The sequence below is a fragment of the Wolffia australiana genome, chromosome 2 (assembly GCF_029677425.1).
Source record: "Wolffia australiana isolate 7733 chromosome 2, ASM2967742v1".
Lineage (NCBI taxonomy): Eukaryota > Viridiplantae > Streptophyta > Magnoliopsida > Alismatales > Araceae > Wolffia > Wolffia australiana.
Window position 1 is genome coordinate 15,861,191 of NC_135836.1, and position 21,101 is coordinate 15,882,291.

Below are 21,101 nucleotides of genomic sequence, written 5' to 3' on the forward strand. Positions count from 1 at the left end.
GAGAGAGAGAGAGAGAGAGGGAAGTATAGATAGAGAGGGAGTGTAACATGAGAGAGAGAGAGAGAGAGAGAGAGAGAGATCGAAGGAATCGGTGGGAAGCAGCGTGCCGCCGCAGCCCCCGACGGCCGAGATTCATCTCGGCAATACGAATCACTCAACCCTACGACTGACTCTTCACATCATCGCCTTCCGAGGAATCGAGCAATCCACGGAGCTTGCGCACAACTTCCCCCGTCAACTCCGACTCCTCCACAACCCCACTCGACACCCCCATCCTGCCCAACATCTCCGCCACATCCCCCACCCAATCCGCACCCCCCGCCGCGCAACCGCGCCGCCGCCGCCGCCGCTTCCGATCGCAGAGCCTCATCTCCCCCACCGCGCCCATCAGCCACTGAACGGCGTCCGTCCGCTCCCCGTCCTCCCCCACGCGAATGACCGTCCGAAATCGGCAGATCACGTCATCGAATCCGTCGTCCCGCTCCCTCCTCCCTCCATCGCCGTTCGACGATCGCTCCGAGACAACGCCATTGACAACACTGCACGGATCCATCGGCGGCGCTGATCACTCCCTTGGCTGTGTGGAAACTGAAGTTAAAATAGGCGAATATTTGGCCCTGAAGCCCTACAAATCTCCCGGTTTGCTCGCTGTAGCCTCGCCGCGTTCTCAAATTCGGCAGTTCGCCGCTGGGAAACAGGAGAAATTGTTGAGAATAATGATTCGAGGCGTTGGCGAGAAGGGAGCGCGAGGACTTACCGCAGTAAACGAACTGGTTGAAGTCGAGCGTCACCTTCCCCCGTCTTGACAAGTCAAACGAGTCGAACAAGTTCCTGTAAAATAGGGAAAAAAGGAATGATGACGATAAATGATGACGATAAATGACGACGACGATAACGTCATCGGGATTCATATTCCGTCATCGTAAATATGACGTTGACGAAACGAAATCAACGTCGTCCCTTTTGTAAAATGACCTCGACACATTGACCGAACCTCATAACAAATCACCCAAGATATCATTTATTATGAGTACTATGTTTCCGTTTTTATTCTATTTCCAATGTTAGCCTAATGGGCCTGCTATTATTAGACCATGTTGATTGACAACTTAGCCTGGTATATAAGCAATGATATCCCACGTGAATGAAACATGGAATTGTTCAAACTCACCTGGCAGACTGCAGGAACACACACAGAGACATGAAGCTATCGAGGAAGAACCTTCCATCTTTTTCTCTGTCGAAGCTCTGTCACATGGAAGAGTACTTTATGATCATGGATGTATGATGAGAAAAATGGGGGAGGGGATGCAATCGTATCAACAACGTTACCTCGCATGCAGTGTACAAGGAGGGATAATCAAGGGAGAAGCCCAGAGTCTTCAATGCCTGCAACTCCACATCTCATGGTGTATAATTATCATAGAATCGTCTGGAGTGATTTGAATATTTCGTACGCTTTTTACCTCGGTTACGCCGTCTGGAGTGAGGAAGCCCCCCCCCTCTCTGCATAAATCCGGACAATGTTAGTGTGTTGTCCCCAACATGTGCTATTTCCAGTTCATCAACAAGATTTTGCGAGCTGTTCCCGTGAGGAAATACCTGCTTAAAGACGAAAACGCCTTTTGAACCTGCAGGAATTCTCATAGCGTTTGTGTTAGTTTAATGTAGCTCACTACTGGCCCGTGCAAATAACATATGAATCTCTTTTTACAAGGCAAAATGATTTTTTTTGAATGAATTTTTCCTGGACAATAATTAATTATGACATTGACCTTCCGGATTAATGTGGGCTGACCTTATAGAGAAACTTGTTGAGAGATGCAAATTCTGTACATCAAGAAAAAGAACCCAATTGCAATGTTAGAGCTGAGGATGCCAGAATTTACCCAATTTCAATGTTCTGATAAATATTTTATTGGATTAAATTCGAGAGAATATAATTGGGATTTTAGGGAATTGATATGAGCCAAATGAGGAAATATAAATGTAAAAGGCATGTGGCAAGGCCCGTTTAGATCCTTGCTAAAATTAGAGTTTCTCGGTACGTTAAATAAGAGCGAAAACCCTCTAAAACGGTATCTTGGAGGAGAGTTGAAGTTTCTGCAGTCAGTTGAAGAGATTCTCCAGGACTGAGGAGGGATACCGATCCTATTGATCTCCACGAGGGCGCCCAGCTGATCCAGCCACGTCCTGAGTCTTTCTTTTCATCGTTTTCTCTGTTACCAGTCTTCTCAGCTCTGTTCCCGTCGTTCTCTTTTCAGAGTTATCGAACTGGTTATTTTATAGTGGAAGAAGGTATATTGTCGTTCGAAATATTCATAGCCCCGGTCATTTCTCTCTTGATGATTATTGTTAATTATTGGATATCCGGGGGAGGGGGTATTGTATCAGAAATGCAATGATGGAAGGATAAATCTAGTTCACCAAGAACCAGACCTCAAATCTCTCTCTCCCCCCCATCCTTAAAATTGGGTAGTGAAGTTTAATTCTTCATTTCACTTCATCTGACTCAACTCTCAAGTATGCAGATTTTTTAAGATATGGGCCAAAGTACAAGGAAGAGTCCGAGCTTAAAAAAGAGTTTTATCAGGCCCAGCTTTAAGCCTCTATCAGGCTCTATCGGGCCCACTAACTACAGCTAACGGCTAGTCAAACTAGCCGTTGGCAAATCAGCCGTTAGACGGCTACTATAAAACAGATAGATGTATTACTGTAATGTTTTATCCTTTTGAATGAAATTTGAACTTCTTTGTCTCTCCTACTTCTGCCATCTTCTCTCATTCGATCAACAGTAAACTCAACACAGATGAATCATTTACCCAAGTACATAAAAAACCCCAAAAAACGTACAACGACACAAATTCCCAACCCCCCCCTTGTCTAACGCTCTTCCTAAAGTAGGTTAATAAAATATTTCACTGAATGGTGAGAGATTTTTCTGCAGGGAAGAGAAAACATTGAGAGAACTGATCAAAAAGTGTGAATGATGGATGATTGACTCTCCTCACTGAACAGAAGCTCCTAAACCTTCCTTTTTGAGTTTGATACTAATGTTGATAGGATGAGGATGTTGGACTACATGCTCTCCTCATTGCCTGAATGGTTCCAAGCCTTTTCTTCAAGAAGTCAAAGGTAGCTGAGAGATGCTCTCAGAGTCATTCTCCGATAAATGCACGAATGGTCTAGAGTTAAATGTACCAAATCTCCAGTGGACTAGGGAAGGAGTAGAGATTGAAAGTTTCTATAAAAAAAATGGGCATGTAATAATGGACCGACAAGCTACATTAACGTTGGAATGTTAATGTAGCTTGTCGGTCCATTATTGGTTTCATTATCGCTGTATGTATTAAGTGGTGTTCTGGACATGGATACTTATGAAGAGTTCTGATATCCAAATGGGGGAAACGGTATTAAACCTCTCCCCCAAATGATGTTATGTTAATTACTTGCAGCAAATGATTGATGGTAGGGGGTAGTGCAGTAAGTCCCCTTTCACCAAATTGCATCACCAGGCCACACCTTACTCATTCCCCAAGCTCTGTCATCCCAGAACTCTGTTTCTCATCCCGTCATTCCTTCTAATTCTCCTTTCAAAAAAATATGTCATCCCTATTTCCCCAACTCAACGGTGAGAAACAACATCTACTCCAGTCACTATCCCAATCAGAAGTTTTTTAAAAATGTAAAAAAATAGCACCAACAATAGGAATGAAAATGACTGTCGCCAAATAAAATACTTCCACGTCCAGCATAATGGGAAGAAAGAGTTGCAACGGATCAAACTTAACCACAACATCAAATTTTATTGCCTACGCCTTAACTTGCCAAATCTGTGCCTCCCGGAAACAAAACTATTATGAATTTCAGCAGATAAGGGTTGGAAAGCAAATTCGGACCATCTTAGATCTTATTCTCATGTCCCCTTCTCTAACCTACAAATTCTCATCCCAAACGTCGGTACTTTTTCCTGAATTTTCCTTTCATCTCTGCGCCTCTTCTCTAATTTATTTTTGCCTTTTTACAATAGAAAGACAAAATTTTCCCCCGCAATGAATGAAAATTTGTACCAAAAAACAGATGACACGCAGAGGGCTTCGAGAGTAAGCTAAGATAGAGCAAGATGGAAACAATCGGAAGAGGGTCATGAACTAGCAATGAAATTGGCTCAGGGCAAGCGACAAAACAGGTACGCAAAAGATCAGAAAATCGTACAACCTTGGAAATTCATGGTGCCGTTCCTGTCAAAATCATGCATCCTGCAAAACAGAACAGCAGGCAGTTAACGATTAGAAAGGAGACAACTGGAGAATCTACGTCAGAAAATAGAGATAAATCAATCGCGCGGATAACCTGATCATCTGCTGAACTACGGTTATGGAGAAATTCAGATTGCCATGCGCCAACGCCGTCTAGCATCAATCAAAAGAGGGAAAACAGCTTTCAGAGGCGCAATCGAGCAGAATTTCGAACACAAGAAAGATCATGACCTGCAGTTGAAGGGCAGTGATAGTTCCCTTGCACTCCGAGTCGACTCGATTGAACCATTCCCGCAGAACCCCCATTTCCTCCATTCTTCCTCCACAACCCAACCTGCTTGCCGAAACGTCCAGTGTATTAACGAACTTCTCCCACGGTCCCAAAACGCAATATGCGTCCCGTCCTACGTCCTTGCGTCTTAGACGAAAAGATACACGTATAAAGAAGTATTAGTGCGGGGACGCGGACGGGACGGTTTTTCGCCCGGGACGAAAAAACGTCCCGTCCAATCATACCAGACGACTTTCGGGACGAAAATTCGTCCCGGGGACCATCGGCCAGGACGGTTTTCGTCCCGTGGGACAAACCAACAAAGGCTCCGGACGATGGACAGACAAATCTGGATGGAAAACCGCCGGATTCACATCCGACGGTTGAGATGTTGCCACGTGGCCTCACTTTGACAATTTGCATCAACGTCCCTGTATTTTAATCTATATTAATACATTAAAAATATATAATATATTTTTTCACAGAGACGAATTTTAGGACGAAAATTCGTCCCAGGAGGACTGGATGGGACGAAAAACCGTCCCTAGTGTATTGGTGGGGACAGTCTTTTTGTCGGTGGACGAAAAACCATCCCGTCCTTCGTCGCTACGCTAATATTGGACGTAGGACAGGAATAATTTCGTCCTGAACCGTCCACGTCCCGTCCTGATGCAACATGTACGGCGAGAGATAGAGAGATAGGGAAAGAGATAGAGATAGAGAGTGCCGCCGCCACTCGTCGCCGCCCGTCGCCACCGCTGCCACTGCCCGTCGCTGCTGCCGCAGCCCCTCGTCTCTGGCCGCCGCGACCATCATCCGTCGCCGCAATTTGCCGCCGCATCCGCCGCTGGCTGCGGCCGCTCCCGCCGTTGCCGTTGCTCACAGCCACCGTTGCCGCTTGCCATCACTGCTTGTCGCCGCCGACGTCACACGCCACCGCCTCAGCCGCTCGCCTCTGCCATCCTCTCGACCCGCCAACGCCGTGACCACCGCTCGCACCGCCGCCGACGCCCACTGCGGCCGTTGTCGCTCGCCGCTACCGCTGCCGCCGCGCGCAGCCGCTGTAGTCGCTCACCCCGTCACCGCCGCCTCTCACAGCCACCGGCGCTGCCACTCGCCGCTGCCGCTGCCGCCGCCGCCGCCTCCGACTGCCGTCACCGCTCGCCACCACTGCCATTGCCTCCAACTGCCGCCGCCACCGTCTCTGGCCAAACGCTCTCCACCGGGAATGTCTGCTGAACCCCCGGCACCAGAACGCCGCCGGTCACCCGTCGCTGTCCGAAGGACCGCTACCACTCGCCATCATCGCCGCCGCACCGGGCCACTCCTGCCACTCAAACTCGGCTTCGGTCCACCGCGACTTACCGGACTTCGGTCCCGCAGGTCAAACCGCTTTCCCCTATTGAGTATTATTACTTCTTTTTCAATATTTCCTCACGTGCTCCACCGCTGGGCCTCGTCCCTTACCGCATCTTGCACTCTGGGGTTTTGGGGTAGCTATCTCCCGTTGTTATCCTGTTCGTTACCATTGTCGGGATTAGACAGTTGGATCGAGGATACCCGCTCTGACGGCGTCCTTTGATTGGTCTATCGGGTCATTGGGAGTCGGATCGTACGAACATGTACGGGAACTCTTCTAGGGCGCCCGTCCTATTTCAGCTATCGACGTACTTCTCGTTATTTTCATACGGCGACGGCGGCGGCGGCGGCCCGCGGAAACCCTAGGTTTCCTTTCCTCTTTCTTTTTTCCTTCTTGACGAAAATGCCCTTTCATTTTGATGATTTTACCTGTGAATGCCACTACTTAAATCCAGGTTACACTGAGTCGACTCAGTGGTGACTCGTCGGTACATAAGACCGAGTCACGCTGAGTTGACTCAGCGCCGGAACCGGCCGGTCGCGCTGATTCAACTCGGCTGCTGATGTTCGACCTTTCCCCGCGCCTAGGTCGTCCAGCGGCGACGGCAGCGGGCGAGGCAGGCGGGGAAGGCGAGGAAACAGGTGCCCCCGCGGCCCATGCTCGGACGCCGGGTGGGCGTGGTTGGCAGACGGGCAGGCACCCTGCTCGGGGCACCGGAGACGGCTCAGCTGGCGGGGCGCCTAGGCTCGAGCGTGGTCAGCTGACCGGGAAGGCCCTGTTCAGGCGTCGGTCGGGTTGGTGGCGCTCAGGGTGGGCGCCGCAGCTGGGGGGAAGCAGGCACTGGGTCCTGGCGAGCGGCGAGCGGAGGAAGTCGTGTCAGCGGCAGCAGACAGTGGATTCCGGCAGTCTCTCTCCTCAGAGAGACCTGACGTAGGGCGGCGGCGGCGCGTTCCGGCATAGCAAGTTCAGTCTTCAGATCAACAACGGATGGCGGCGGCAGCTTCCTCTTCTCCCTCAAGGATCCCTCCCTCCTCTTGGAGGGTTCCTCCTCTCCTAACAATCTGCAAACAACTCAAAACAACTTCTCTAATCTCCTCTAGGGCATCTCTTCTCCTTTTATAGTGGGAGAGAGGGAACCCTAGGGGTCGGCCCGTAATTAGGGAAAAACCCCTAATCGAGCCGTAAAATGCGGTTCGAAATACGACGGAAGGGCCAAAACACGGAGGCCCTTCCCAAACAAAACACAACGAGAAAGTTCAAGAAAATGCAAGGAAAATAAATTTGGGAAGCCTCCTCATCACGCCATGTATTTGAACTCCGGGTCCTTCTCATCACCCCGGGCGTCACGACGTGGTTGCTGACGTGTCGCCGGGAGTTGACCTTGTGCTTCGGCTTGCGGATGGTCCCCCATCACGTTTCGTCCGCGTCCCTGCACTATAAGTATGAGTAACAATTTAAGTATAAGAATGAATAAAAGTTTTAAAATAAGTATAAATATAGAGGTAAGTATAAATCTAAGTTTTAAAATAAGAATAAATATAAAAGTAAGGTTAACCAATAGTATAAATGTAAATATAAGTTTTAAAATAAGAATAAATATAAAAGTAAGGTTAACCAATAGTATAAATGTAAATATAAGTTTTAAAATAAGAATAAATATAAAAGAAAGTTTAACTAATAGTATAAATGTAAATATAAGTTTTTAAAATAAGAATAAATATAAAATAAAGTTTAACTAATAGTATAAATGTAAATATAAGTTTTAAAATAAGAATAAATATAAAAGTAAGGTTAACCAATAGTATAAATGTAAATATAAGTTTTAAAATAAGAATAAATATAAAAGAAAGTTTAACTAATAGTATAAATGTAAATATAAGTTTTTAAAATAAGAATAAATATAAAATAAAGTTTAACTAATAGTATAAATGTAAACATAGGTTTTAATATAAGTATAACTATATATGCGAGTATATGTTTTAAAATAGTTTAAGTATAAATGTAAATATAAGTTTCAAAATAAGTATAACTATGAATGTGAGTATAATTTTTAAAATTAGTATTAGTATAAATGTAAATATAAGTTTTAAAATAAGTATACAAAATAAATGTTGGTTTAAATATAGGTATAAATATAAATATAAGTTTTAAAATAAGTCTAAAAAATAAATGTAGGTTTAAATATAGGTATAAATATAAATATAAGTTTTCAAAATAAGTATAAAAAATAAATGTAGGTTTAAATATAGGTATAAATATAAATATATGCTTTAAAATAAATGTAAACTTAAATTATATGTTTTAAAATAAGTATAAATATAAATATAAGCTTTAAAGCAAGTATAAATATAATTTTCTGGTTTAAATATAGGTATAAAAATAAGTATACTTTTTAAAATAAGTATACTTATAAATGTTAGCTTAAATATAGGTATAAATAGTGTAAATATATGTTTTAAAATAAGTATAAATATAAATGTAAGTTTAAATATATGTATAAATACGAATATAAGTTTTAAAATAAATATACATACAAATGTGAGTTTGAATACAAGTACACATATAAATATGAGTTTTAAACAAGAAAAAATATAAATATAAGTTTAAATATAAGTATAAATAGGGTTTGACGGTCCCAGTCAAATCCAGGTGTCTAGCAAATACCTAAAGCCTAACCTAAAGTTTGGTCAAGTTCCCTCCGTTGTTGTTCGGTCTCGGTTCAGTCCTGACCGGTACTGGTCTGGTCAAGTTGACTAGTCAATATCAAAGTCAAAGTAGAAAAGCTATGTTGATGTTTGTTGAATATCAACATACCAAGCTTCAGAGGCGCGGCCAATGAATGCCACTTCAACTCCTTTCCCCTCTTTCTCCCTTCCCTCTCAATCTCCCTAAGAATTTTTCCCTCCACATCCCTTTCTTCGTGGAGAACGATGGGGGTGAATATGAGAGTAAACATTCAATCGAGAAAGGTTTTGATGGGCTCTTGCAGCCCCCGTCAAAGAACACCTCTTCCGAAAGTGGGTGCCCTTAAATGGTCAAATATATTGCGGCTACGCTGAGCACAATAGAAACCTCTCAAGCGAGTTGGAATATTTTGTAGAGTTTTTTTTTTAAATATTATGTAAATATTACTTTTGATTCCGGTCCAGTTTGACCCTTGGGCCTAAACCTACCCGACCAACCAGTCTACTCTCAAATGGACGACCTACGGTCGCCCTTTGGTCCAGTCTAACAGGTCCTCAGTCCTAAATATCTAGCCCTAAGTATATATATATATATATACATATATATATATAACTTATAAAATAATTATAAATATAAATGTAAGTTTAAATATAATAGTAAAAATAAATATAAGTTTAAATTAAAAGTATAAATATCAATATAAGTTTAAATTAAAAATAATATAAGATTTAAAATAAGTACAAATATAAACGTACGTCTAAATATAATAATAAAGACAAATATAAGTTTTAATTAAAGTTTAAATATTAATATAAGTTTAAATTAACATATATAGATAAATAGTAATTAAAATTATTGTATATATGTTGATATAAATATAAAAATATGTTTAAATGTAAGTATACTTATAAATATAAGTATAATTATAGGTATAAAAATACATTGGTCTTTGCTTTGGTAATGAATTCATGACAATAATAATAGTTCTGACTCTTTTAATTAATCTTTTGACCTAAATATCGTGTTAGATTTTCAACACGGAACAAGTAGCTGAGACCAAAGTCACACGAATTTGATGGTATAGAATTAGATTTAGGTCCCGGTAAATAAACTACGTGTTTCACGACAAGGAGCTGGAAAGTGGAAATAAAACCACAAAAGTCGACATACAAGAATTCTAGTAAGTACATCGAACAAAGTAGCTGTATTTCTTGCATGAAATACACTAAGTACAACTGCATCTTCTGGCCGTAGCTCGAACGGCTTCCACCCTTGCAAAGAGAGAGAGAGAGAGAGCGAGAGATAACTAGGCAGTATGATGCAAGAAGGTTGCCGGCCGCGATGAGGCGGCGTACCCATACTTGAACGTACTGTACTTCCTGTAAACGCTCGTAAGTTTCCCTGTTGCTGCCCTATGATGAAACCCCACCATCTTCCCAGCGCATTCCCTGAAACAACCAAGTAAACAATATGAATATAATCGCCATCTCTCTCTCTCTCTCCCCATCTCTACATCTACCTCTACCTCTATCTCTACCTCTATGTCTATGTCTATGTCTATGTCTATCTCTATCTCTATGTCTATGTCTATCTCTATCTCTATCTCTATCTCTATCTCTATCTCTATCTCTATCTCTATGTCTATGTCTATCTCTATCTCTATCTCTATCTCTATCTCTATCTCTATCTCTATCTCTATCTCTATCTCTATCTCTATCTCTATCTCTATCTCTATCTCTACCTCTACCTCTACCTCTATATCTATGTCTATGTCTATGTCTATGTCTATCTCTCTCTACCTCTATGTCTATGTCTATCTCTCTCTACCTCTATCTCTACCCCTACCTCTACCTCTATCTCTATACCTATGTCTATTTCTATCTCTATGCCTATGTCTATGTCTATGTCTATCTCTCTCTATCTCTGTCTCTATCTCTACCTCTACCTCTATCTCTATGCCTATGTCTATTTCTAGCTCTATCTCTATGTCTATGTCTATCTATCTCTAACTCTATCTCTATCTCTACCTCTACCTCTATCTCTATGCCTATGTATATTTCTATCTCTAACTCTATGTCTATGTCTATATCTCTCTACCTCTATCTCTAGCTTTATCTCTATGGCTATGTCTATCTCTACCTCTACCTCTATCTCTATGCCTATGTCTATCTCTCTCTACCTCTATCTCTATGTCTATGTCTATCTCTATCTGCAGAAGGCGAAAACGACGAGGATGACATCGCATTACAGAAGTTGATGCTCAGAGTAGCCGCTGCAGAGCTCGCAAGTCCGAGCCCACATCCTAAAACCTCGAACGGAGCTCTGCGCCGTGTACACCGCCGCCGCCGCCAACAGCGACGGAGGGAACTTGAGCATCTCGTACTCCACAAGACACAGCTCCACCATGAAAGCCGACAGAAGCTCCAGCTATGAAAATTAATTCGCCAAATAAATAAAATAAATCAACCCACAATTTTAATCCCCATTAAAAAACAAAAAAACCCACCTGTCTGTTGGAAGCCGCCGCCTTCAGGCATCTCCTGAGGAACACGTACGACGTGGGAGTTGACATGTTGAACTCCAGCACGTTGACCATCTGCCGCTCCTGAAATGAAAGTATGCGTTGACCCACTGGAAAGAGAGGAATGAGAATGAGACAGAATTAAACCATCTCTAGAATTTCTGATCTGTTGTATGCCCTGTCGGAGATGATGATCAGGTCTTCTAAAACGGGAATCGAGACTTCTTCATACTTGCATGCGAGGAGTAATGCGGTCATTCCCACCAGCTGGAGTTTCGTTCTTATAATCGTCTGCCTGGCCAAGAACCTGTCAATGATGTTCACCGTCAAGAACAAGGTCTCCTCCATAAGCTCAAATTTGTAATGCACCTGCATCATCAAAGAAAAATCAATAATCTGGAGAAATTCGGCTATTTTGGAAAATGGGGGAGTTTAATTTTCAGGGTACCTCAACCAACCAGTCGATCAAGATTGCCCGCATCTTCTCGTTGATGTCGATCTGATTGGACATGTAATTAGGGCTGACGCAGCTGGAGTCCTGCAAGAGTGGTGGTTTTCATGTCCTGCATGTTTGATCTACTGCAAAGTCGAGTTATGAAGACATGTACCTCTATTGTTTTGTAGAATGTGTAAATGTCCTGCACGTATTCGACTACTTCTAATGGGTCATTAGCATCCTCAATGTCTATGTCAAGATCGAAGCTGACTGAGTCCTCCATGTCAACTTCTTCGAGCACAGATTTAACCTGTGAAAATCTCCGTGATTAGGTTTTTTTGCTTGATCATGATCGTTGGTAATTGTCCGATTTCTGGCTTGGACTGAGACTTACCATTTCTTCCATTTGGTCGTCAATCTGTGCGGTTGGTTCAACAGACTGACGACCATTATCGTAGATAGAGACAAGGGTTACCTCTTTCCTGAGTTTTTCTTGGTTAATGATGGGATCCTGCGATGAAGAAAGGATTAATTTGCAGAGAAAGTTGTTGTTAATGTGTTCTTTTATTTCGTAAGAATCGCACCTTCGAAAATAGTTGATGATTTACCCTGATTTCAGCATCAGCGCATGGTCTGAGAGAAATACGGACCGATCAAAACTCTCAAGAAACAATTGATAAAAGAGGAAAATAACAGAGACTAAAGATCGTAAGATTCCTGGGTGACCTCAAAGATGGACTTTTTGAGGAGTTCTTATCGTTCATAGAATCCCTGATTTTTGAACTTCGAAGATTATTAACGTCGGAGATTAGATGCTACGACCGATTTAAATTTTAGCTACATCAATCTAGGTTACCTCTGGAGTTTAACGATGCCCAACCCATCTGGCACAGCTGGTTTCACGAAATTATTGATATTCCTCAACGGCGGCCGCCGATTATTCCCCCCGTCTGTCCCAGATTTGCCGCCGCCTACCATTGGATGACCTGCGAAATCACAAAATCATACATCAAACGAGTAATCTAAAGAACGAACACCCTCGATCCGATTGCGAACGAAATTAACCATGGAAACCAGGAGGCTTCCCGATTCGACGTCTGTTCTCCTGAAAAGCATCCATTTCTACGCATCCGAGAGAGGAAGAAGACAAGAAACCGCAAGATCTCCGACAGGAAACAGCGGATCAGGTCACAGATCTGAGATTCTCCATGGAGGAAGAAGAAATCAGTGAAGAATCCGTTCTTTCCCCGATCTTGTCGTTGTCCTCCTCCTCCTTTCTCCCTACTACTGCGATTCTTTGAGAAAGCGGCGTAAGAAAAACCCTGACGAAGAGGCGTATACCCAACGGTCTACTTGGGTAGCCGTAAGCGTCGGAAGAGGGTCGCCAACGGCTATGTGCAGATGCGGTTTCAAACTGTCGCAAGTTTGAATTTAAGCCGTCCGATCAAATAAAGACACGTTAAAGCCAGTCCCCCAACGTTATAATTACGATTTACGAGACACCGACCGAGTAGGTAAAGAAGCGAAGATTCGCCCCAAGTGTGCGAATTTCCAGTCGCCCCAGACCTTGGCGCGGTGTGAAGGGCGGTATTGGGGCGAAAATCCGCAGAAACTCGATTGAAGCAGCTGTATTTATTATTTTTAAAAATGTTTATTTTAAAATTTTAATTTCTTTCTGGAAAAAATAAGAAGTTTAAGTCTTATAGATATTCAATTTAACAAGTGTGATAGAGGACCAGAGCGAAAGATAGAGAGATAAGCGAGTATAGATCAGGGACGCGGACGGGACGATTTTTTCGTCCCGGGACGAAAAAATTGTCCTGTCCAAGGATAAGGACGAATTTTGGGACGAAAATTCGTCTGGGGAACACTGGATGGGATTGTTTTCGTCCCATGGGATGAAAAAATCATCCGTCCGGAGGACTCCGGAAGATGGACGGACGAATCTGGATGCAAAACCGCCGGATTCACATCCGACGGTTGAGATATTGCCACGTGGCCTTGCTAGTACAATTTATAATATATAATATATATAAAAAATAAAATGTGTTTTTTCGTCCCAGGAGGACTGGACGAAATGAAAAATCGGTACGGATTAATGTGCGGTACGGATTTTTTGTAGGCGGACGAAAAACCGTCCCGTCCTTCGTCCCTGAGCTTATGTTGGACGTAGGATCGGACGAAATTCGTCCCGTCCCGTCCCGTCCTTCGTCCACGTCCGGGACGATCTGGATCTATATAAGCGAGAAACAAAAACAAAACTTGTGCAGTGTGCAGGGCAGTCTGCAGGTCGCATCGGTAGCTGAATTATGCTGAATAAATTCCCTAAGAGGTGGTAACTTATATAGCGAAGATCATCTTCGGAATAGTTCATACAAGGAAGATGGGGCTGCAAGATCATCAGCCAAGCCCCCTTCCTTCGCCGTAGCTGTAATCCCACTGTTCATGGCATCTATGATAACCTTTCCCATCACAAATCTGACTTCGTCCGGGTTTCCCTTCTTCAATCGGATAAAGTCAATGCCGCGTGGCCCATCACTTGATTTCGCTTGGTGTTCTGGAAGGTTGAAGATCTCAGCCACGGTTTTCCCCATCTTGGGCGAGACAAAGACCTAAAAATCATCAAACGGTGAGGGTGATTTCCAATCATACGAGGCATCATCTGAAGAAGTTGATCACTTACCAAAGGCTTAGTAGAAGTTCCAGGAGCAATCTTGGAAGTCAACTCTTTCATTGCATCAACATAAACGAAGGATCTGACCGTTGACTTTACTAAGGACGCCAGCCCGGATACCTTCTCCCGTATTGAGGGATCATCGGGGCGGTCGACTGGGGATGAATGGAGCTCTGGACAAAATTGGTGCGCGCTGGCTCGTTCTTTGGCAAAGTTCACCGCTGCCGCCGTTCCCCAGTCACCGTGGTACAGAACGGAGGCAAAGGCCCACACGACTACTGTGTCTTGGGGACGAAGAAGCAATGCCAAGTGGAAGGCTAACAGCCCCAACCTGTTTCAACCATGAGAATCATGCCATCACAGAAAAAAAATATATAATTACAGACTTGGACAATGGACGGGAAGGATAAAATGACTAACCACAAACTTCCGTCGCATGGGCGATCCGCAGATAGTAATTTGTCCGCAAATGACAGCAGTTTCTGCAAAACATGGATTACATCATGAAAAAGGAGAGGCACACGAAAAACAGCAGAAGAAATGCCAGCATATTCTAAAGAATTGGCTGAAATAGTGCAGATAGTAGTTGGGTGATTTTCTTTGGGAAAGAGATTACTTTCATTTGATTTACGTAAGCGATTCAAGGGGATGTGGGGGCCGGGTAACAAGTAACAAAAATTATGTAATTGAATGGTACTCTGCCTATAGAATTGTGAGTTTCTGACATGTGAGATCGCCTACCAATAGCATGTTGCCACGTTGGCTAGATTCGCCTGTCATTTGCCGAGACATGTAAACGGCCTGCAAATTGTGCGCTTTGCTTTAGTTGAGTCAAAATTTGGTAAGAGTTTGATTTGGGAAATCTTACATGGACTGGAAGAACGATCTCAAGAATCTTAAACTTGTGAAGTAGGAGAACTGAGGATTCCGCGGCTCCATATGCCAATAAAAAGTTCATCTCCATCATCAACCTTGACTAGAAAAATTTATGATGGGATCAAAGAAACATTTACATAAAATTACCAAGAGCAACGGGATAACGCAAGTGAGCACCTTATCGAGAGTTGAGACAATAGAGGAAACGTCTCTAATTGCTTGAGCTGTTTCCCTAGAAAAGGTCAAACCAAGTCGAGCAGCTATCCTGATTCCGCGCAATATTCTTGCTGAAATATGCAAGTTAAATTTACGAATGTTTAAATTCCGATACCTCATGTAGTGCTCTAATTGCCAATGAAATTCTGAGACAGCCATACATACCACAGTCTTCTTCAAATGACAGATGTGCCGGTATCACCGTACGAACCTGAACAGAATTACAGATAGTAAAAAACTCTGACTCTACTCTGTTAATGCTCACCGGCTTAATTATTACCTTTAACGACATCAAGTCTTTTATCCCATCAACATAATCATAGATTTTGTTCGAAGACGGATCATAAAATAAACTGCCAGAAAAGATAGATAAGCAAACGACAACCAAACGAGTAATGATGCCAATCAAACAAGTTTTAGCATCATCGAACATTAGGGCTGGAGAATTTGACAAATTGTCAGAGAATGTAGAACGAAGCTGTTCAAACCTGTTGATCGTAAAATCACGATGCAAACAATTGTTCCAACGAATGAGCGAGTCATTGTCACACACGGCTGCCATTTTAGAAGACGATATCGGTTGTCTCTCCTTGGAATTCTTTCGAGTCGTTTCAAAGCTAGAAACCTGAGGGACATTACATTTCATGAGAAAGTGGACTTGCTCGATTTGTTAAATATGGAAAATTATTCCACGTAAAACGATACTACCTCTACGATTGAACCGGTGATGAACACTTGGCAAATGGGGAATCGACGGCCAACAATTATGGCACGATGAAATTGGCCTTTAACCTACAGAAAACAAGAAGATATTAGAAAAAAACACATTGAGTGTGAATCAAGCCAAGTATTCAGTCACAACCTCTTTGAGACTTGCCGATGTAATGACATCAAAATCCTTCGGCGTTTTCTTCAAAAGCAAGTCTCTCACACAGCCTCCAACAAGATAGGCCTGAAACCCTGCATTTCATGGCTTCTCTAAGAAAAGTATGGATAACGAAGGTATTGTGATAAAAAATAGAAGTGCCACTCGTGCAATAATTTTCTATAAAAATATTAACTTCAAGCGTTTTTTCACAGAATGGAGCAGCTACGTTCCTGTAAATGGAACCAGAACTTTGATTTATAGTCGAGAAAAAAAAATCACCTCTTGTTCGTAGGATATTGAGCACTTTCCATGTAGAGGCTGAAATAGACGCCTTATTGATGCCTGCAACCCTAGAATCCAGAACCTTCCATGTTGATGCGTCGTAGCACTCTACAATCGCAAAAATAAAATATAAGTCGCCTTAACACAGTCTACGCAGTGAGCTATCGCTCTTTTAAACTAGCCTAATCATCTGTATTCGTATAATGCCCCAAAAATATTCCTAAAATAAGAAAACGAATTTACCAGATATAGTCACAGGATTTCCCAATTGTTTTCTGAACAATTGGGAAAGAAAAGGCCAAAACAAGAGCATGATAACTCGGAAAAATATGACCTTTTGAACATCTTCAATCACCACATATACTACCTTATGGTTGTACGTACGTTAACTTTACTAAATTATTTTACCTACAAAACATGAAATTTCAAAAACATTCCTGCAGCCACCATTTCCCAGAAACAAAGATTCTGTCGATAAATTTCTTCAAAAAAAGACAATCTGCCGAGAAAAATATTCAAGTCTTCTGATTTGGGAAAACTTACTAGAGTGACGTACTACTGCTCTTCCAATGAAAGACAAATATATCGATTTACTAAAGAAAGGAATGATTTACAAAGGTCAGAATCTCTCTCGGTGGATCTCACTTCTGGGAACTAAGTCGGTATCAAAGGCTTTCAACAAGCTTTAACCATCGAAGACACAACGGTAGATATCGGAGAAGCACAACATGGGAGCTGACTGGTAAAGAAATTCATCGATATGTAAAGTGAGCTGATTAGAAATTACGCGGGGATTACCGCGCTTCGAACTCCCAACGCTTTCCTCTTCGTTCGACGCAAGTGCTTGCGCTGATCTCTACACACACACAGATCCAATATCGCTGTCAAGAGGCGATCGACGGATAGAAAACGATAATTATGAAAAGACAATAAAAAGATGGTTCTGAGGAAATACACTGAAACCGGGAGATGACATTCGCAGATGAACGAATACAGTTCGGGGAAGCAAGGACCGATTTCTCCGGATATTCATCATTGAGAAAAACAAAGTAGATTCATACTCTTTCAAAGACCACAGCCCTCATCTTCCGGCCGATGCTTGAAGGCCATGGTCGCGCATAAACTGGGAAAAAACTAAGGGAAGCGGTAAAACCGTATTTATAATCCTATATAAATATCCAATCTCTCATAATAAATAAATAGTAGGGTAGCTACTAGCAAGTACCCATATATTATTTAGCCCTATTTCGCCAACCCATTTTGGAAAGTTTCACTCTTTCTCTCTCTAGCATTAGTTTTTCCTCTCTGGGTGTTCTCGCGCAGTCTTGCAAACCAATGAGGCGAGGTTGGGCAACCTGGCAATGCCGTTGGGAGCGGCTGGAGTGAGAACCATCTATCGTTGCAGCAATTATAACGGGCCAGTGAGATAAGGGTAGTGGGTCAGTGAATTAGGGTTTGATCGCGATCGAGCTTGTTTCAAAACTGCAAGAGTTCGTGATTTCCCCCCCTTCTGTGGGTTTGAGGTAACGCATCTTTTGAGAAAGATTGATCCTTCCCTGATATTCGAATTTATTTTGTGCCCGTGATTATTCTCATTGCATTATCGGGTCAGGGTAAGTGCGATTCTGTCGGGTGCTCTGTTACTGCCTTTAGTGCAATCTCGAATACCATTTTTCTTGGTTCTTTCAGGTTTATTTTCCTGATAAGAGATTTTCCCCCTTCTCTAATGCGCTTTGGAACTATGTCAAATGGGTTTTGTATCAGAAAATCTTTTTATTATATTCTTTGTCGAAACGCTAAGAACTTAATTTGTCACATGTTTTTTTTTCGGAAAAACCAATGTAACGCTAAATGCAATTATAATAGTCTCAAAGTTCATTTTTCTTGGGCATTTCGGGTTAATTCTCTCGAGTTCTGTGTATCTTGTTATTTGGTTGTACTTAGTTGCGTGTATGTTCCTCATGGAAAGCACTCGATACGTTACCCAAAGAAAAGTGGAATATGATCCATCGCTGCTGAATTTCCTTTAAGTTCCTTGTAGTTTGAGAAGTGATGACCGTATAACTTGTAATCTAAACCATCCCTGCTTCTGTTAGTAGCTCATGTTTTCTTCTTTGTGCATCGTATACGCTACAAAAACGCAGTTGACTCCTGATCATGTATCTGGTTTTCTTGGTTTATTTTTCTATACTTTACTCTTCTGGATGATCTTCTTCATTTCGTAAAATCACTGAGGAGGGTTGCATTTTAGTGTTGGATGACTTGAAACTACTTTTTTATGATATTTCGAAGCACTTTCAGGTAAAACAAAAAGTGGGAATTTTGCTCCTGATTCTTGTGATATACGACTGGGAAAGATCAGATTGTCCCTAACTATTCGTATGTCAACAAAAAAAGGGACAAAATTGTCTGTGCCTTTTTCATATTGTCTGAGCAATCAAGAAATCCGTTGCTCATGACTATTCCCCAAAAATCAGCTTTTTCCTCTATCCATTTGATTTTTATGATCCAGTTCTCATCAGTCCCTATATCTGACCTCCAGACCGTGGCCCATAATTTAAACATATTGTTACCGTCTGATATTCAAGCTCGAAGTATGACGGCCAAACAGTTTCGTTGCTTTTCTTGAATGATATTTTTATTATTTACTTTTTTTCCTATGGTGACCCAGTTGTTACTTTAATATGTTCTGTTGGAAATGGGTTTCTCGCGCTTGGCTTAAGTGTATAATTGACCATCACTACTAGAAAATGAATGATTTTTTTGAATGCAGAAGTCTTTTTCTGTAGACAGGTAAGTGTTAGATTGCAGTGTTAAATGCCATTCCTATTTTGTTTGGGGGTTTTATGTATAATTTATCTGCCTATGTAAGGCAGATAGAAGGTCTACTTATTTTCTAAGGTTTTATTCCCTACTCCCAGGGAGACAGGCTCCTCATTTCGCCCTTCCTCCTATATCTCTCCTCAGATCAGTCAGTCAAAAGTTGGCAGTAAGAGATACGACTGTTTCATCCTTCGCAAATCTTTATGAGACACAAGCCCTTCTATCCGGTGTAGCAAAAATCTGCGCTGCATAAACTTGCAACCGTGGTCAATTGCTTGAAAACTAGTTGTCTAAATAGGGTCTGAATGTTTCAAAGTCATTGAATTGAGGATGATAAGGCCGAATATTATTTTAATGAAAATGGCATATTTGGTTAGATTAGTCGAAGTTATCATGGGCTTATTCTATGTTGCTCGGTTCAATCAAATAATTTTCTTGCAAAGTTTGTATCTCCTCCTTTTTTGTAGAATTAAAATTCACTTTCCTAAAATGTTTTTGGTTTTCAGCATACTTATCTGACATAAATTCCCCTCGACAGCAAGTTGCATCAGTTAATAAAAAGGGTGCCTTGGAGACCATCATGTTCGAAACACAGGGAGATCTGCTTCCTAACCAGCGGAAGAGACCTTTTTCTGAAGCAGTCAACGTGTCCGGTGCAAAGAGGCACTACCCTGACCGACCCCCGAGCCCACGCTGCAAGTCTAAGTGGGATCTTGCCTCTAGAGAGACCATCAGCAAGCCACAAGACATGAGTCATTGTGACGCGAGCAGCTCACGGACAAGCCTTTTGTCACCATTGTCTGAGAGACCAGCTTCCAACATTGAAGCCGGAGAGCCAAACCAGGTTCAGCGTCAGATTAGAGCTGCTGGGCTTCCAGAGTCTTCTCCAATTCAGGAATCTTCACCTGTCTTTTCCCCTTCTACAAAAATCTACTGGAAGGAGAGATTCCTGATGCTTCAGAAGTTCCTGAACCAGTGTGATCAATCCGATCAAGAGGAATATATCCAGAGTAAGCTTTCCATAAGTAGTGCGAGACTCCTAACCTCCCTTGATTTCCTAACATATTCTTGGGGGCAATGTCCGACAGCACTCCGATCCGCCTCTGCCGCCGTCCGCAGTAAGCATGCTGTTGACCTGGAGAAGAGGGCAATCCATCTTCTTCTTGAGGAGGGTTAGATTCCTGATCTAATTGTTTGGTATATCAATTTAGGTGAATTATTCATTGTAACTTTGAAACAGGCAAGGAGCTGAGCCGTATGAAGATGCTCAACATTCTAGGGACGCCTTCGTCCGAGTGACCTTGTTTGTGTGTTCCTCTGGATCCAGAGAGGGTTCTCTGGATCGCCTGAATGGGCCATAGCTGCTGTCTCGGTCTTGCTTCTCTTCTGACTTCTTCATCCAGACCTGGCTTGGTCTTGCCTTTTGCTGCCTAGTTTTTGAGAACTACCAGTGTTTTTCACGTTGAGTAGCATAAAATTCCACGCTTGGTCTGTCTTGTTTCAGATCCTGAGATCAGATGAGCTAGGGGCCTCAGTTGGCATGGATCTTGAGGTGTAACTATTCTTAAATACCATGTGGGAGCAGTCCGCACCTTTAAGGAGAACACACTCTCAAGGGAGACCCTACAAAGAAATATGTCAATTGAGAAAAAGAAGATGGATACAGAGAGATGGGGATAGATACAGGTAATGGGCCCATTCTGTTCCTTAAGCGTTCTCGCACAATGTAAGTTATAAATGTCCATACCGCGCAAAATATGATGTTGATTTGTAGTATAGGAATGGTAATGGTATTTGTGTAATAATAGGATGCACTCGTGATTAAAGGCT

General features: G+C 42.5%; 4 protein-coding genes across 6 annotated transcripts; 1 reads left to right on the forward strand and 3 right to left on the reverse strand.

The window, feature by feature from the left end:
- Nucleotides 1-321: 321 nt before the first annotated feature.
- On the reverse strand, nucleotides 322-4,647 carry LOC144716982 (uncharacterized). Of its 2 annotated transcripts, XM_078592281.1 has the most exons (11): nucleotides 4,491-4,647; nucleotides 4,354-4,412; nucleotides 4,219-4,259; nucleotides 1,799-1,830; nucleotides 1,603-1,631; nucleotides 1,467-1,506; nucleotides 1,333-1,389; nucleotides 1,172-1,248; nucleotides 758-831; nucleotides 630-687; nucleotides 322-539 (listed from the first exon to the last, which is right to left on the reverse strand). In XM_078592281.1, the coding sequence occupies exons 1-10, from the start codon at nucleotides 4,572-4,574 to the stop codon at nucleotides 668-670; spliced, it is 513 nt and encodes a 170-aa protein (XP_078448407.1). In that variant the 5' UTR covers nucleotides 4,575-4,647; the 3' UTR covers nucleotides 322-539; nucleotides 630-667. The 2 variants fall into 2 exon arrangements, with proteins under 2 accessions (XP_078448407.1, XP_078448406.1); XM_078592280.1 differs by having other exon boundaries at nucleotides 531-687.
- Nucleotides 4,648-9,709: 5,062 nt separating this feature from the next.
- On the reverse strand, nucleotides 9,710-12,867 carry LOC144716984 (G2/mitotic-specific cyclin-2-like). The gene is made up of 11 exons (XM_078592282.1): nucleotides 12,598-12,867; nucleotides 12,389-12,518; nucleotides 12,259-12,303; nucleotides 12,117-12,165; nucleotides 11,927-12,043; nucleotides 11,705-11,842; nucleotides 11,545-11,634; nucleotides 11,244-11,465; nucleotides 11,082-11,180; nucleotides 10,824-11,002; nucleotides 9,710-10,023 (listed from the first exon to the last, which is right to left on the reverse strand). Exons 1-11 carry the CDS (start codon nucleotides 12,650-12,652, stop codon nucleotides 9,882-9,884), a joined length of 1,266 nt encoding a protein of 421 aa, XP_078448408.1. The 5' UTR covers nucleotides 12,653-12,867; the 3' UTR covers nucleotides 9,710-9,881.
- A 972-nt stretch (nucleotides 12,868-13,839) lies between these two features.
- On the reverse strand, nucleotides 13,840-17,593 carry LOC144716985 (uncharacterized). The gene is made up of 14 exons (XM_078592283.1): nucleotides 17,404-17,593; nucleotides 17,247-17,304; nucleotides 16,446-16,556; nucleotides 16,161-16,258; nucleotides 16,007-16,090; nucleotides 15,787-15,923; nucleotides 15,579-15,651; nucleotides 15,464-15,509; nucleotides 15,260-15,369; nucleotides 15,075-15,182; nucleotides 14,948-15,007; nucleotides 14,627-14,688; nucleotides 14,216-14,537; nucleotides 13,840-14,144 (listed from the first exon to the last, which is right to left on the reverse strand). The coding sequence occupies exons 1-14, from the start codon at nucleotides 17,482-17,484 to the stop codon at nucleotides 13,887-13,889; spliced, it is 1,608 nt and encodes a 535-aa protein (XP_078448409.1). The 5' UTR covers nucleotides 17,485-17,593; the 3' UTR covers nucleotides 13,840-13,886.
- Nucleotides 17,594-17,719: 126 nt separating this feature from the next.
- LOC144716986 (uncharacterized) lies at nucleotides 17,720-20,774 on the forward strand. Of its 2 annotated transcripts, none has more exons than XM_078592286.1 (4): nucleotides 17,720-17,971; nucleotides 19,778-20,281; nucleotides 20,360-20,443; nucleotides 20,512-20,774. In XM_078592286.1, the coding sequence occupies exons 2-4, from the start codon at nucleotides 19,852-19,854 to the stop codon at nucleotides 20,568-20,570; spliced, it is 573 nt and encodes a 190-aa protein (XP_078448412.1). In that variant the 5' UTR covers nucleotides 17,720-17,971; nucleotides 19,778-19,851; the 3' UTR covers nucleotides 20,571-20,774. The 2 variants fall into 2 exon arrangements, with proteins under 2 accessions (XP_078448412.1, XP_078448410.1); XM_078592284.1 differs by having other exon boundaries at nucleotides 17,723-17,971; nucleotides 19,810-20,281.
- The last annotated feature ends 327 nt before the right edge of the window (nucleotides 20,775-21,101 follow it).